The sequence below is a fragment of the Gracilinanus agilis genome, chromosome 1, assembly GCF_016433145.1.
Source record: "Gracilinanus agilis isolate LMUSP501 chromosome 1, AgileGrace, whole genome shotgun sequence".
In the NCBI taxonomy this organism is placed as follows: Eukaryota; Metazoa; Chordata; class Mammalia; order Didelphimorphia; family Didelphidae; genus Gracilinanus; species Gracilinanus agilis.
This window is the reverse complement of record NC_058130.1, coordinates 179875337-179892525: the sequence shown is the minus strand read 5'-3', so window position 1 is coordinate 179892525 and position 17189 is coordinate 179875337. Positions and strand designations below refer to the sequence as shown.

General features: G+C 36.4%; 1 protein-coding gene across 2 annotated transcripts in view; it reads left to right on the top strand.

The window, feature by feature from the left end:
* The first annotated feature begins 146 nt into the window (after positions 1-146).
* TXNDC11 (thioredoxin domain containing 11) overlaps positions 147-17189 on the top strand; it is a 70936-nt gene continuing 53893 nt past the window's right edge. For both annotated transcript variants that reach the window (XM_044659076.1, XM_044659067.1), the window contains exons 1-4: positions 147-391; positions 3872-4088; positions 5682-5779; positions 10412-10541. In XM_044659076.1, the coding sequence (XP_044515011.1) occupies positions 147-391; positions 3872-4088; positions 5682-5779; positions 10412-10541 (690 nt within the window). The remainder of the gene's footprint in view (positions 392-3871; positions 4089-5681; positions 5780-10411; positions 10542-17189) is intronic.

Genomic DNA, 17189 nt, shown 5'->3' with positions numbered 1-17189 from the left:
TGATGGCGGGGCTGACGTGGCGGCCCCGGGTTAGCGAGCTCTAGCCGCTGCGTGTTAGGGGAGCGGAAGACCGGGCTTGGCCCTCCCTGCCCGGCCCCAGGCGGCGGCGGCGTGAGCTGTATAAAGCCGGCGGCTGGGAGAATGTAATGTCGTTATGCGGAGGCCGCGGTGGCGGCAGCGGCGACCAAGACGGCGGGGAAGGCGGCGAGGGCTCCGAGGGCTCCGGTGGCAGCGGCGGCGGCTCCTCCAGCCCGGCCCCTACCGGCCCCGCGGGCCTTCTGTGCCGGCGTCTGCGCGGCGCCTCCCTGATGGCCCGGCGGAGGCCCGAGCTTCTGTGCGGGGTCGTGGCGGTGGGCTGTGCGCTGCTCCTGGCCCTCAAGTTCACGTGCAGGTGAGGCCTGGGGCTGAGTGAAGGAGGAAACCTGGGCCGGCCTCCTAGACAGCTGAGTTGCGGAGGAAGAGCGGAATACGGAGGCGGCCCCGGGGCCGCCGGGAAGAGACGCCGCTTCCCTCTAGTGTCCCTTCACCTGGGAGCATGTGGCTGGAATGCTAGGTTGGGTCGTGAATGACAGTGACCAATGGGCAGATAGGGTCGGGCAAGGGAAGTGGGGGAGGGCCAGTCACCCGGCTGTCAACCGGATCAGCAGTTGATTAAGGGAAGAGATGGGCCCGAGGGTCATTCCGTCGGTTGACCTGACCCTGCTTCAGACTAAAATGGGTCAGTTGCCCTGGCCGCCTCTCACTTTCTACTGCTCATCCCCACCTTTCTCTCTGTTACCTCCCTCCTTTGGTTTCCCCCACTTCTGTTTCCCTGTTGCCTCTTCTCTCTTACCTCTCTCTCTCTATTGCCCGTCTCTCTCTATTGCCCCTTTCCGTGGTTTCCCCCTTCTGTTACATCTCTCGTCTCTTTCCATTTTCATTCTTTCTTCCTGTTGTCTGTCTTTCTGTTGTCCTCAGTGTCTGTTACCCATTTCTAACTATCTCTTTGATGCCCCTTTCTGTTTTCCTCCTATTTTCTCATACACACGTGTCATCCTAAATCAGGAACGCAACAGGATTCCTTCCTTTCCTCTTCCCTTTCTTATTCCGAAGATATCAACTAAGGTTACTATCACTAGATTTCCCTTACTTCCCCAGAACTTTTCTTTCCATATTGTAAGTTAAGATTTGGATGGGAGAAGTAGGGTGTTCTCAGGTTTGAGGAAGTGTAGAAGTCCTGTACTTTGTGTCCTAGGTTTCATGTAAAGGTGAGACTGTTAGGCTTCTACTCAGCAGTTGGTCTTGTACATTTGAAGTGGATGGGGATGCTTCTCTAGTTTTTTTTTTGTTTTGTTTTGTGGAATATCAACTATTCCTACGTCCATTTTTCTCTCCTCTGACATGCCTTCTGTACTATGTGCCAGGCACTGCACTTAGCCCATGTTCAAAGAAAAGCAAAAAACAGTGCCTGTGCTCAAGGATGTTACATTCTAGTTGGAAAAAATGCAAGTAATCAGTACATAGGAGATAATATGGAAGGTAATTTCAGGGAAGAAAGTTATAGTATCAGGGAAGGAGAGAGGGCACCAAGGAGAAGGGCTCCTGTAGAAAATGGGATTTGAGCTGAGTCTTGAAGGAAACCAAGTTGCTTAACTACTCTTTGCTTCCTGTTGATAAAAATGAGGTTTAGAAATGCTTGCGTGCTTTTAGCTAAAATATATTTTTTGAAATAATTGTGTGCTACACTGGAAAAGAACCCACTGGCTTTGGACTTAAGAGAATCTCAGATTCAAGTGCTGAGGGTGAGGACTGATACCTATATGACTTTGGGCAACTCACCTGACCTCTCAGGGTCTCAGTTTCATCTGTAAAATGAGGAAGTAGGACCAGGTGGTATCTGAGGTCCTTTCTAGTTCTTAATCTATGATCCTATGAAAGCACTTTGAAATAGAGAGAGCAAAGGTGCTATACATAGATCTGAAGAATTATGTCATAACCGGCAAATCTGCATTTTGAAAAATGCATTGCTACCTAAGCAGCAATTTGAATAAACAAGGATCTAATTATTTTTTCTTTTGGAAATCAATTCAGTAATACCTCCTTTACCAGCATAATCTAGGAGTACGACGTCTTGTACACATAAATTATATGAGGAACTGAACACCTTATTTAAACACCAATTAAAAATTATTTAATCAGTTTTGATAGGAGTCCTCTGCTAAAGTCCTCCTCCAAAGCCTCATCATGGTATGTGAGTAACACTGGATTCTAAGGCCATGTCAGCAGAGCACAACTCTGGCAAGCCCTACCAAGCTTTCAGTATGGAACCAATGAAGAACTATATCTATCCCTGTGTTTCAAGGTCCAACTAGCTTTGTTCAAAAAAGTTACATTACCATAGTTTCAGGGTGGCGAATTTTCTCCCAAAGCAACTTTGAAAAAATATATATAAAATTACTTTTTGTCTTAAAATCCAAAATAAATATTAGTTCTAAGGCAGAAGAACAGTAAGAGCTAGGGGACTGGGGTTAAGTAACTTGCCCTGGGGGGGGGGGATCACACAGCTAGGAATTTTCTGGTGCCACATTTGAACCCAGGATCCCCTGTCTCCAGGCCTGGTTCTCTATCTACTGAGCCACCTAGTAATTCTTGAAGATGATCTGCTTAATTGTGGAGCATTTGAGACTTTCCTTCTTGATGGGATTACTGACTCTGGAGGAAATGACAGATCCTAAAAGTACTAATGGAAATACTTTATAAATGCATTGATATACTTTCCTGCCTCCTTAAACAGTTTACTGAATGCAATCAGCCATGTCTTGATAAAATAGGGTAACATCAGTTATTCTGATGGGGAAATATTTGTTTGCAGTCTAAGTGGCCCCTGTCATGCTGTGGTTTTTTGAGTGTTCATATCCCTTTTCTTAACAGTTTTTTAATATCTTCTCAATTTCTGGCAGTTATTTCTCATTTCTCAGTCTGCCTTTAATCGAACCTCTTTGTCTTCAGTATGGACATCATCAAATTTGTCATAATTGTAAAATAAAAATAGCATTATTGGAACGTTTGAACAAGATGGTTCTAGGAGTAAAGTATATTTAGACTTTGTAACACTTATTTCGAGTACTTAAACAATTTTGATATTTTGGAATTGAGAATCAATCAATTGGCAGATATTTGTTAAGCACATATTATTACTAGACACTGTGCTAAAAGTTGGGAAACTTAAGTCTGAGTTCTGTGTAATTGGGGAGGGATGGTTCTTGTCATATATATCCTGTATCCATATATATATATCCTGTATCCATTTTTATATCCTGTATTCGAAATGTTGTATATTCCAATGTAATGTTGCTTCCAATTTTCATCTTGTGTTCAGTGTGAATGTGTTCTATATTCTGAACTTCCTCAGGTTTTATAGGTATTATTTTTTAAGTTCTTTCATTGTATAATATTATGGTTCATAGAACTGGCATTAACTGAGCTTTTTACATTTTCTGAGATAGTATCTCCTTTAGCTGTTTTCATTGTCACTCTTGCTTTTGATTAGTATTAACCATACTTATGGGTATGGGTTATATGGGTTAACCATTAAAAACTAAAGACCTACTAGCATTTATGGAGGGAGAAAGGAGTAGAATGTTAAATGAATTATCTAATTCCAAACAATCATTTAATGATAATATTAACACACCGTGCCTATGACTTTAGAAGATTTGTGATGAAGCTTGCCTTTGGTTAGTGTCAGTGCCCCTTCATGATCCTATTTACTTGTCCCAATTTAGGACATCTTTTTAAAGATTTGATTTATTTAAACATTTTTTAAGCTAAGTTTATTGAAAGGAAATGTTCTAATTGTTGTTTTTTTTTTGTTTGTGGGGATTTTTTTTAGTCGTGCAAAAGATGTGATAATACCAGCAAAACCACCAGTAAATTTCTTCTCTTCAAGATCTCCTGTCCTTGACCTCTTCCAAGGACAGTTGGACTATGCAGAATACATTCGTCGAGATTCAGAAGTGGTCTTGTTGTTTTTCTATGCTCCATGGTGTGGACAGTCTATTGCTGCAAAGGGAGAAATTGAACAAGTAGCAAACAGGCTTGCAGACCAGGTAATGCCAGTGATGATACTTTGGGAAAGTAATTGTTATAGAATAATGGAATTTTTAGATTTGAATTATAAAGAGAACTTAGAAATAATCTTGCCTTCACTTTATGAAAAAAATATTAAGTGTCAGTTGTTAATTTGGCAGCAGCCTTGGAGAACAGAGACACCATTGGATAGTTGGGTTGGACTCTGGGAAGGGAGCTATATACCACTTTGGATGAGTAAATTAAAGATTTTCTGTAGTTCTTTAGATTAGGCATTCCTCAAATGATAGAAATTAGAGGAAGAAAAAGGCATTTTCCATAAGGAAGAAAGCTTTGATTTAATACTATAGCTATTGTCCTTTTGTACATATAAGTTGTTAGTAAGTTAAGTATTCATAAATAAGGTCTTTCTGTGTCTCCAACATATATTACACTTTCATAGTCCCCTCAGATGACTACATTATAATGGTGCTATAAAAACACTGTTATAACTTTTTCATAATTTTCTTCAAAGTCTTTGGAACATTCTTTGGGATACTTGGGGATAACTATTTTCTTTCAAGGATGGATTTGATTTTTGTAAAGTCAAAAATCATTTAGCAATCGGTGAATAGGCATTGATTAAGTAGTGTGTGTGTGTGTGTGTGTGTGTGTGTGTGTGTGTGTGTGTGTTTGGGGAGAGGGAAGGCTTCCTGTAGAAGGTGGTAGAAAGTAAACTGGCAGAAGTGATGAAGTATGTTCCAGAAATTGGGATTGGGGGAGGGAGAGGAAGGTGGGTGGATAGCCAAAACAAAGCCATGGAGACACAGATATTGGAGCATCCTTTGGGGTGGAGCAGCAATGCCTGCTTGGCTGAATGATTTTGGCATTAGTGAAGTAAAGGTAGGTTGGAGCTAGGTTGTGCCAAACTGTTGAGTGGAGTTGGCCATCACACTGAATAATAATATTCCCATGGGAGAGTTCTTCTAGAACCTCCATTTTTGGGAAGGGGCCTCAAGGGGAGGGAAATGAGCCATCCTTCATTCTCTGGACTTAATTACTGTACTCCCACCTGGATATCTGCACTCTCTTATCTGTTCCTTTTCATGTGTTGCCTTCCCCCATTAGAATGTAAGCTCCTTGAAGTCAGGAACTATCTCTATTTTTGCTTATATTTGTGTCTCCAAATATGGGCCAAAAAAACGAGCCTAATAATGCAGTGAGACAGATTTTTTTTAAATGGGCAAAAAGTTTCCTTTTTATAGTATATTCCTAGTAGAACTTTGTTCTAATCTCAAATGTTCAATTTATTTAACCTCTAATGTGTCTTCTTGGTATGAGATATTTTCCTGTTTATTGTACTTCAGTATAAATACATTTCAAAAATCTGATCAGAATTGGCTTATTAAAAACAGTAGTTATTCTCCCAAGCTACCAGTCTCTAAAAATGAATGTTCTTCAAGTGCTCAGTTAGGACATGTATGTTTCATTTTCCACTAGTTAATGGTCATGGGAATTTTTATTCCCTGCCTGTTGAGTGGCAGAATATTTTCATTTTAAAAATTTCATCTTTAAAGACTTTCTTTTCAGATGTTATAATTCATAGTTACTTGGAAACTGTGGTTGTTCTATAGGTGCTGTTTGTGGCAATTAACTGTTGGTGGAACCAAGGGAAATGCAGAAAACAGAAACACTTCTTTTACTTTCCTGTAATATATCTGTACCATCGGAGGTAAGATTTTCACATAAAATTCAATTGGGATTAGTTTTCTAACATTTTTAGAGGTCAGTTTTGATAATGTTTTGAGACAATATGATATATGTGCATATGTCCTGCATAATGTTGCCCTGAAAAACTTTTATGATAACATCATTAGTATATAACCCCCATTGCCAAGCCCTCATCACTCTTCTGCCTTGGAACCAATGCATAGTATTCTAAGATGGAAGGTAAGAATTAAAAAAAAAAAAAAGGAAGAAGACTTGCTATATTTCAAGAGTTAATGAAAGCCTATTCAAGGGCGATGGCAATGTCAGTGGAGAGAAGAGGCATATAGGAAATGAATATAAATATGCCAAGTCTAGGCAATGGATTGGATAGGTGAAATAAGTATAAGAGATTAGTTGAGGTTGACACTGAGATTGAAAGCATGAGTGACTGGAATGATGGTGGTACCCAAACTTCTTTGAGGAAGATTGGAAGAAGGAAGAGCATGTTGAATGTTAAATACCTATAGGATCTCCACTTCAAGATATTTAAAAAATAGTTGGTGGAGGGGGCAACTGGGTAGTTCAGTGGATTGAGAGCCAGGCCTAGAGACGGGAGGTCCTAGGTTCAAATCCGGCCTCAGACACTTCCTAGCTGTGTGACCCTGGGCTAGTCACTTAACCACCATTGCCTAGCCCTTACCACTCTTCTGCCTTGGAGCCAATACACATTGGCTCCAATGCAGAAGGTAAGGGTTTAAAAAAAAATAGTTGGTGGTATGGGCCTCTAGCTTATGGTGGAAAGAAGGGTTGGATAGATAGGTCTGGGAAAAACCTGCATAAAAATGATAATTGAATGCATGAGAGTTGGTGAAATCATCAAGCTAGAGTGAGAAGAGAATGGATGGAGCTTTGAAATATATTCACAGTTATTGGGAGTGACCTGGATATAGATCCATCAAAATGTATCAGATTTTAAAGATATAATCCAAAATTTGATGTTTCTACTGTTAAGCAATTATTACTTAACCAAGGCTTAGCAATAAAAATGGAGGCTGAGTTGTAGAGCTTTGTAATCTTTCATGTGAGATACACACACACACACACACACATACACACACACACACACACAAGATTTTCTATATATAGCAAGATTAATGGTTTAACAATGATACATTTAAAACCCAGTGGAATTACTTGTCGACTCCGGGAGGGGGAAAGGAAGAGGGGAGGGAAAAAACATGAATCATGTAACCATGAGAAAATATTCTAATTTAATTAATTAAATAAAATTTTGAAATGTTAATGGTTTAATTTGTTAAGTCAGTGTTGGTAAACTTGGTTTTGTATTAGCAATAAATGACATTTACATAGCCGTTTTAAAGTTTGCAAAGTACTTTTCTTGTAGTATCTCATTTGAACCTCACAATAACCTTGCTGGAAGGTACTCGTAGGTATTAGTAGGTATAGAATCAGTAGAAATTAATATTTGTAAATCACTTAGTCCCTGGCGTGCTTAATAGGTATTATATAAATGTTAATATCTTTCCTATCCCTCTATTATTGGGGTTAAATAACTTATACATGGTACATAGTAGTAATTGTAATAGTAGACATGGGATTGGAATCCCAGGTCTTTTTTTGATTTGGGGTTCAGCCCTGGATCCACTCTGCAATACTGGATCAGAATAGTTTAGTTTTGAGTTAATAGTGTGTTGGTACTCATTATCTTTTATAATAGTTTCATAGACTTTGAGTTGGAATGGACCCTTGCCTGAAACATGAATTTCTCTACAGCATTTCCAACAGTTGATTGATCCAAGTCAATATAATTACAAAACTACTTTCATATTATTAATTTCTCATTTCTTATAAAGCTAGTGTGTTTTAAAAAACAAGAAAGTCTTGGAAGACTCAGAATCTGGCTTTAAACTTGCACCCCATTCTTGCATGTAGTCCTTCATTATTAGACTATGAGCCTCTTGAAGGCAGAGACAGTCTTTTACCTGTCTTCCCAATTCAGGCTCTTAGCACAGTGCTTGGCACATAGTAAATACTTAAATCAATGTTCATTGACTGTCTCTATAGTACTCTTACAAGTAACCTGCAATTCAAGATCCCAGATTTATTTATTTGAAACCAGATTTTCCAGGGCAGTGTTAGCTGATAGCAATTGGAAATTTAGCTTCTGAGTAGTTAGAGTACCAACATCTATATTTAAAGTGAATTTTGTAGCAATAGGTACTCTGTTAATATAGAGTAGAGACATTTTTTATTTTATTATAGCAGAAAAGCATATTGCAAATTTTAAAGGTGCTCCATAAATGCCACTTACTCCATTTCTTTTTAAAAAGTTTTTTTAAAACCCTTAACCTTCCATCCTGGAGTCAATACTGTGTATTGGCTCCAAGGCAGAAGAGTGGTAAGGGTTGGCAATAAGGGTCAAGTGTCTTGCCCAGGGTCATACAGCTGGGAAGTGTCTGAGGCCAGATTTGAACCTAGGACCTCCTGTCTCTAGGCCTGGCTCTCTATCCACTGAATACCCAGCTGCTCCTTCACTTACTCCATTTTTTAATTTGTAAAACAGGGATCATAATATCCCTACTGACTACCTCATGGGATTGTTGTGGACTTGATGATACTAGACACAAAGATTTAAGTTGGTCTGAAGCAAGGATTTGTTTTTCAAATTATTCCCTGTAAGAAATTTGCCCTTGGAGACAGTTGGTCCCATGATGTGGTAAATTTGGTAGAACATACTGTGTACATTTTGTATTCTGGGAATTCTCTAAATTTCACAATGAGGCATCCAGATTGTTCTTATATATTGTTGGACAAAAAAAAAATTAAACTCTATTGACTTGAAAAGATGTTTCTAAATTAGATGGCAACTTAGTGTTGTTACAGTGTGCTCTTTCATTTTAATGGTTTTTTTTTTCAAATTGCTGTTTGGAAGACTGACTCAAACTAATCCAACTTATATGAAAGCAGTTAGCAGTTCTTCACATTTGTAAACAGATTTAAAATGAATATTTGAGTCTTGTGATACATTTAAAATGGTACTTTCACTTTAAAAATTTCTTAATGTACAGAATATATTTAATATGATATTTTGTGTAGTGCTAGATAACAATCTGTATATTCACTGAATGGTTAGAATTTGTCTTGTTACAATAAATTACTTTGTTTTCTGATGATACAAATTATGTGATTTTGTAATATTACAGTGTATACACCAATTATGTCACATCATCAGTTTGTATTGTTCTTATAATGTAGTAACTTTTCCCTCCCAATTTGTGTTTAGTCAGTGGAAGTGCTATGGAATTGCTGACATTAGGCAATTGTATAAGATTTATGATACCTGTGTGAAAAGCCCAACTGTAGTCTAGGAAAGTAGGTTTTTGAGTAGTTGGTAGTTTTATTATCCACGTATTGAGCCCCTTCATAATGCTAAAACATAATAAGAAAAAAATGAAGGTCATTAGTTCCATGATTGAATTGCCAGCATTAATTTCACTTTGTTTTAGTAAAACTGTTGGCTATTCTATGAATGTAGTTGTAGAAATAGCTACTATTCTTTTATTTGCTAACTTTATTCTTCAGTTCAAAGTGTGTTGAAAAGGAAGATTTGTATCTCTTTTATTGAACTATGTATACTTTTTTTTTTTTTTAAACCCTTGTACTTCGGTGTATTGTCTCATAGGTGGAAGATTGGTAAGGGTGGGCAATGGGGGTCAAGTGACTTGCCCAGGGTCACACAGCTGGGAAGTGTCTGAGGCCGGATTTGAACCTAGGACCTCCCATCTCTAGGCCTGACTCTCACTCCACTGAGCTACCCAGCTGCCCAAGAACTATGTATACTTTTAAAAGTACATAGATCAAAAATTTTGTTAGTGTGTGCTATGTTGCACAATAGCTAAAATTCCTTAAAAAGGGAACATGGCATGGTGGATAAAGTGTTGGATTTGGTATCAGAAATACCAAGGTTTAAATCCCACTTTAGATATCTACCTTGTTAGGTGACCTTGGGAAATCACTTAACTTCTCTGAGCCTGTTTGCTTGTCTCTTTGATAGGGATAATATTAATACCTATCTTCTGAGGTAATTTTGAGGATCAAATAATATAATATATGAATAATGGTAAACAAACCCTTCAAATGCTACATTAATGTGAATTGCTATTGTTTCTAGGTTGTGTGAAGTTACCTGCAATGACTATATTTTGGTTTTGCTTAGTTATTTTAATATGAAAAAATTTTTAAATAAAATTCCTGAGAGGCTATTATAAAATCCTTCTTCCTTGGAGCTATTAGTTGGTTATTGGCTAGTGTTTTATTTCTTTAAAGATGAAATATTTTCGTAATTATTTAACCATGTTTAGAGAGTAGGATAAATATTCTTTAATTGAAGTTCAGTCATCATTAGCCCATTTCATAATAAAGTCCTAGCAATCTCAGTTAAACAATCAATATCTCCCTGTATTCGTATTACCTATAGCCTCTACACTACCCCATCATTTCATGGGATAATGCATGTTGCCTCTCTAATATACGCCTGCACCTTAAAGAAAGAACTAAGAACTTCTTATTTTTTATGTTGTTGATTCTATTTGTGCTTTATAAGCTTAATGCATTTTTTCCTTCTTGGCTCTAGTTTTGGACCAATTGAGTACAAAGGCCCCTTGCGTGCTGTTTACATTGAGAAGTTTGTTCGCCGGGTGATGATGCCACTTCTCTACATCCCCTCTCGGTCAGAATTACTAGATTTTCTCTCAAATTATGAGGTATCTATTTCATATTGACTTTTTACTTTTTAATTTCAGGTTTTTAGCTTTCTCTTTTTTGTTACAAAATAAGGATGTTTTTTCATAGCTCCTGATTTTCCCCAATTAATAAACAGAATTATTTTAAGAATAGCTAAATAAAACCCCATTTTGATATTTCTAGAAGTGCTCATCTTTGAGACTTTTCTTTTAAAGCTAATCATTTTAGTGTTAAGTCTCTTCAGAATTTATTTCTGATGATAAGAATTGTGAAAGCTTTTATCTTGCTAACACCTAGGAGTGAAGCAGATTTTATGAAAATTAACTTATAATTGTTGTGCAACCTAAAATTTTATTAATTTTACTTTATACGATTTTGTTAGATAAGTTTCTGTATACAAATTAGAGATTTGTATGTTTTTTATTGTGTTTTTAACTTGGGGGAGGTCTGCCTCTAGTTAACATGTTCCTAGAGTAGTTGACATATATGATTTTTATTCTCCCTTTACATATACACCTTCTATGTGATAATTAACCTTGGGAGACTAATCTACTAACAAGCAATACCTAATTTATGCCAAGAACTCCACCATGTATAAGATATATACAGATGAAGCAAAACAGACCCTGGCCTTGAGCCAACATTCTGTTGGGTAGACAACACATACACATATAAGTAAATACAAAATGAAGGCAAAGAAAAGTTGAGGAATAGTTGGCAGGGATTAAAAAAGGCTTCATATAGGAAGTGGTCACTGAACTGGGTTTTGAAGAAATTTAAGGATCCTAGGAGGTGGAGGTGAGGATGAAGTAGAGAGCATTGAAGGCATGAGGGGGAGTGAGTGCAAAACCATCATGGCAAGAGACAGAATATTTTGTTTGCAGAACATCAAGAAGGCCAGTGTGGCTGGGTCATAGAGTATATGAAAGGAATAACATGTAAGAAGCCTGGAAAAGTAGATCCGAGCCAGATTATGAAGAGGAGTTTGTATTTGGCCCTCGAAAACAGTAGGAAGCCATTTGAGCTTTTTGAAGAGGGAGGTTGTATGGTCAGACCTTTAGTAGTTTCACTCTGTCAGTTGTGTAGAGAATGGATTAGAGAGGGAAGAGGCATCAATTAGGAGGCTAATGCAATAGTCTTGGCCTGAGGAGATGAGGAACTTGAACTAGGGTGGTGATCAGGTGAAAGGAAAGCAGGGGGCTGGAGCATCAGATTTTGTAAGAACAGACGAAATGTGGCTGCTGATTGGATATGTGGAAGTGGAGATAGATACAGAAATCAAGGATGATTCTGAGGTTATGAACTTTAGGGAATAGGAGGATAGTGGTACCCCTGACTGAAATAGGGATAGTTGGAAGGATGAATTAGGAGAAAAAGGAGCTCTGTTTTAGACTGGCTGAATTTGAAAAACTTAAAGCCATCAAGTTTTAAATGTTCAATAGGCGCTTGGTAACTTTTGCCTGGAGCTCAGGAGGGAGACTTATGACTGACTGTATATGTATTTCTAGGAGTCATCTGCAAAGAGATGCTAATTAAACTCCTGGGACTGGATGAGGTTAACAAATGAGAGAGAGAAGGGGGTGGGGGGTGGCTATAATTGAGTGGCAGGATTTGGATAAGGATACAGCAGATGAGACTGGTAATGAGTGGCTTAGGCAGGAAAGAAAAATAGCAGTGTAACAAAAACTCGGGGAAGAATAAGTATCCAAGAGGAAAGGGTGATCACAGCAGTGTCAAATGGTGTAGAGAAGTCAAAAAGGCTAAAAAAGTCCTATTAGATTTGGCAATAAAAGATCATTATTAGAGATCTGATAAGAACAGTTCCAGTTGACTCATGAGGCTATTGCTTGGGATTGATAAGTGAATGTGAAAAATAAAGACCTAGAATAGAGATGAACAATTTTACAGAAATCAGAGTATTAATCATAAGGTTAAAAAAAAAACAATTTTACAGAAATCAGAGTATTAATCATAAGGTAAAAAAAAAAACCTATTGGATTTGGAGTTGGGACACTGAGTTAGAATCCTGCCTGTGATCTATGTAATTTTGGTTAATTCACTTAGTCTCTTTATGCCTCAGTTTCCTCTTCTTAAAAATTAAGGGGTTAGTTTAGATGATCTCCAAGGATTTTTAATTTTAAAATTCTGTGATCCTATCCTAAATAAAAATGGTAAATATACTCAAGTACAAGAAATACACAGAAAGGTCGTTTGATAAAAACCTATGATAAAAACCTATGACATTCCATAAAATCTCATGGTCAGACCTCCCCCCCTCCCCACAAACTAATTTAGAATTTATGAGAATAAATACTTTTTATTTGTCTTTACACTACATGTGAAAAATGGCTTTGCTAATCAGGTTAATCATTTTCTTTGAAATTTCCTTGTTTTCAAATATATTGGACTGTTCATTTGCATATATTAACACACTGATTATAAATCATCCTTACCTGTTCATTAAAGAAGTTTTCTTAAGTGACTTCCTTGGTAGTTACTCAATTGTTAGTTCTTCTGTGCTTGAAAGAAAAACAAAAATCTAGTTCTAGGTTCAAATGTGACTTCAGATACTTCCTAGTTCTGTGTCCCTGGGCAAGTCACTAATCCCCATTGCCCAGCCCTAATCACACTTCTGCCGTGGAACCAATACATAGTATTGATTCTAAGACAGAAGGAAAATTAAAGATTGATTCTATAATACAAATTTTTCATCAATCCATGTTTGCTTTTCCCAGTTATAGCAGAAGTATTTTTATTTTAGGATTTAAAAAGTATATAGTGTTTTGCTACTGGAAGGAGTCTTAAAGATCTCCATCTCTAATACTCTCATTTTATAGATAAGAAAAATAAGACTTGGAGGGGTTGTGAATTGCCCAAGATTACACCACTAGTTGGTGGCGGAATGATTCACAGTCAAGTGCTCTTTCCTCTACAGTGTCTAAAGAGCAAAAATGATCAAAATGAGAAGAAACAGGTCCTATCAGGAAAGGTTAAAGAAATTAGGATTATTTAGCCTAAAGAAGAGAAGACTAAAGGGTGAGTGACATCATTACAATCTTAAAGCATATGCGGGACCTTTATGAGGATGACGCATGCTTTTATACTCTCTGTCTACAGAGGAGGTAACATGGTGCGGTAGAAGGAGCATTAGACTCTAAAGTGACCCGGGTTCTAGTCCCCGGTCTATCACCTTTTTGTTGTGCACCCAAGAATAAGTCACTTAACTTCTCTCTATAGTCCTGATTCATCTATAAAATGAGAAGACTTGACCAGAAGATTTCTGACATCCCTTGCAGATCTAAGAAAAGAATTTTGTGATTCCAAATGTAATTAAAGCAGGAGAAATTTTGGTGGCACATATGATAGAATTGCCTCATTAACTGGTTGATGAAACGCTGAGGTAGGTTTTGGAGGAAGAAGACAGCTTCTTGAAGGGAATATATAGTATTTTGTCTTGGTCATTTAGACATTAACCTGCCTAAGCACAAGAAAGCTAGACTAGAAGTGTCAAACATGTGGCCTGTAACACTTTCAAATGCCACTATAACCAGCTTAAAATGTTAACTGGGAAATATTCATCAAAATAAATAAAAATACAATCATTTCAATAATGCCAGTATTTTTTTCCTAAGGCAGTATCATTTCACTTTCCTATAAAACAAAAAATGTTTGGTTATCTGTTCTTTAAAGTTGCTTCAAATTCTGAGATTGCTTATTACAAGTTTGAACTACTATTGAGGTAGGGAGGAATAAAGGTTAGGAGTTTCATGAGTGCCATCTGAAAGACCAGCCATAAATTCCAAGAGAGCAAAGTTTTAGATGTGTTAAAGGAATTTCCTGAAGGTCTTAAGAATTTTGACACTTCCTTATAAATTTGGAATATTGATTATATCCCTAAATATTGATGAGAGGTAGCTGATGTGTAAATAAATTTCATCAAAGAAAAAAATATTCTTTTGCCTTTGTTGTTTTTTAACATTTAATTTTTTATTTAATTTTTTCTTAATTACATATAAATAAAAGTATTTAACATTTGTTTCTTTAAGTTTTGATTTCCAAATTTCCTCTTCCCTCCTACACCTTGAGATCACAAGCAATTTCAAATGGATTATAATGTGTAGTCATTTTTGTCTTTGTTACTAATGATTTACTTTTTCAATCATGCTTTTAAATGGCTCTTTAAAAAATTTGGTGCAGTTATTAATATTAGGTTGAGCTCAGGCTAGCATGTGATAGATATATAATATAGTGTCAACAAGGACAAAGTACCATTGGCATTATTTAACATCTGTATTTTGATTGTACAGTTAATTGGAATTCTGTATTGTGATTTTTAGGTTTGTCAGGATGATGCTTTTTTTTTTTTTTTTTTTTTGAGGCAGTGGGGGTTAAGTGACTTGCCCAGGATCACACAGCTGGCCAGATTAGGATGATGCTCTCTTAAGGCTGTTTTTAAAAACCAAAATGGAGACCTAGTAGTATTTAGATAAAACTCATACATAACATCTTTGGTCCTGCAAGATGCTTGTAAAAATCAAGGTTTTCTTTTGTGGTCTTGTTAACATTTCTTCTTGCTGTACTTCAAAGAGAAAAATTCAATTTGCTTTTCATAGTTTATTTTTTTCTAATTACATGTAAAATTTTTAATATTCTTTTTTTTAAAAATTCAAGTACCAAATTCTCTCCCTCCCTCCCCTGTCCCTTCATTGAGAAGGCTAGCAGTTTGATATAGGCCATACAAATCAATTCAATTTGATGAACATTTGTAACTCCAGTCCTAAAGGAACAAATCACTTAACTTCTTTGACCCTCAATTTCCCTCATTTGCAATATGGGGATAATACCTATCATAACCTACCTGACAGGGTTGTCTGGTATAAATGAGATAATATATGTAACTTGTGTTTTAAACTTTAAAGCCCTGTATAACTATTGGTGGTAGTTCTTGGTAAATTGATTCATTTTAAATTCACTAAGGAGGTTGCTATTTAAAACCATCCTCTTAACTTTTTATTTTGCCCCCAAACTCCTTAATTTCTTCTTTTGCAAATTTAGATTTTTATGTATGGGGTATACTTAAATTTAGGTATGGAACATAAAAGGCTATTTTATTGATAGTTTATGCTCCTTTGGTTTGTCATAATAACAAAATGGTTTCAACTTTTGGCCTTAATTTGCATTTTTAGTTATATATAATGCATTCACGAATACTTTTGGTTTTGTTTCTTCTTATTTTTGGAATATAGTTGGTTTGCCTATAGCAGCTTGTAAACAATTTTAGAAGGTAAAAATTACCTATCCATGTCTTTATTAAATATGGAAGGAAAAAATTTAAACTAAATACTTTTTAATTAGATTTCTTTTTTAAGTATATGCAGACTAACAGATATTCATTGATACTGCACTTTAAAGTAGATTTTTTGATAGAATATATATTAAATTTGTTTGAATTCGTTATATGCTTTTGAAAACAAATAATGAAAAATTATTTTAACTGAATATTAATGTTTATTTGCTTTGATAGTGGGAGCTTCCTTCCTGGGAGCTCCATTTGCCACTAAAAGCATAGGTCCAGACCAATACTTGACTTTAATGGTAGATTCACAAGCATTTAACCAAATCATTTCTCTAACCATAGACTTTTGTTTTGCAATTATGACCAGGAGCTCAGATCCAATTGATAATAATTTGACCTTTAGCTTTATTTAAATAAAAAAATCAACAAATATTTATTAAGCACTTGTTCCATGCTAGGCACCAATATCAACGAGTGAGTACTGCTGTCAATAATCCTGCTTTGCTGTTCATAAATATTTGTGTAATTTGATTACTAAATGAAGTGGTCAGGGACCCTGTGTTGGGACCTTCAATATCAATTCCTAAATTTCAAGTCTTGTACATTTTATGTAGTTTTTAGGTTTTTTATATTTCATGCATGTAAAGTTAAACAGTGACAGCTTCATAAACTTTAGCCTATGAATTATCAGCTGGATAGGGCAGTGAGCCAAATGTTGGACTTAGAGACAGGAAGACTTGAGCTGAAATCTTGCTTTAGTCATTTACTGTGGACCCTGGGCAACTTAACTTCTCTTAGGCTCAACTTGCTTTGTGTAAAATAGTACCTACCTCACAGGACTGTTGTGAAGATAAAATAACATAATGTGCAAAACCGCAAAAATTAAAGTGCTATATAAATGTTAGCTATCAGTTTATCTTTGCAATTTCACAAAAATATTTTTATATTGGGCTACAAATTCTTTTTAATGGAGATAGTTGATGGATCCAGTGTTAAATATCCTTAAAGATGCTTAGTTTTGGTAAGACAAGTATTTTCTTCATTGGGACTGTTGGAATTACTGTCATTGGGCAGAGGTATAACATTTTGAAAAGTAGGAGAAGGAATTTTTCTTTGTACCTGTCCAATGATAGAAATGCCTTACAAAATATATACAAAGCTGTAAATTAAAATGAAACTCCCAGGGGGCATTTCAAAGGTCAATATTAATGACTGTTGTCCTGATTCAAAACTACTTAAGAAATTTGTCTTCCTTTAGGTTATCTTCCTTGGATTGAAATACACTTTTGTTTTTCTTGTTACCTTTTCTATCTAAGTATAACAGAAATGGACAAATTTTATTTGAATTTAGGAAAGTACCCTCAAGGTCAGG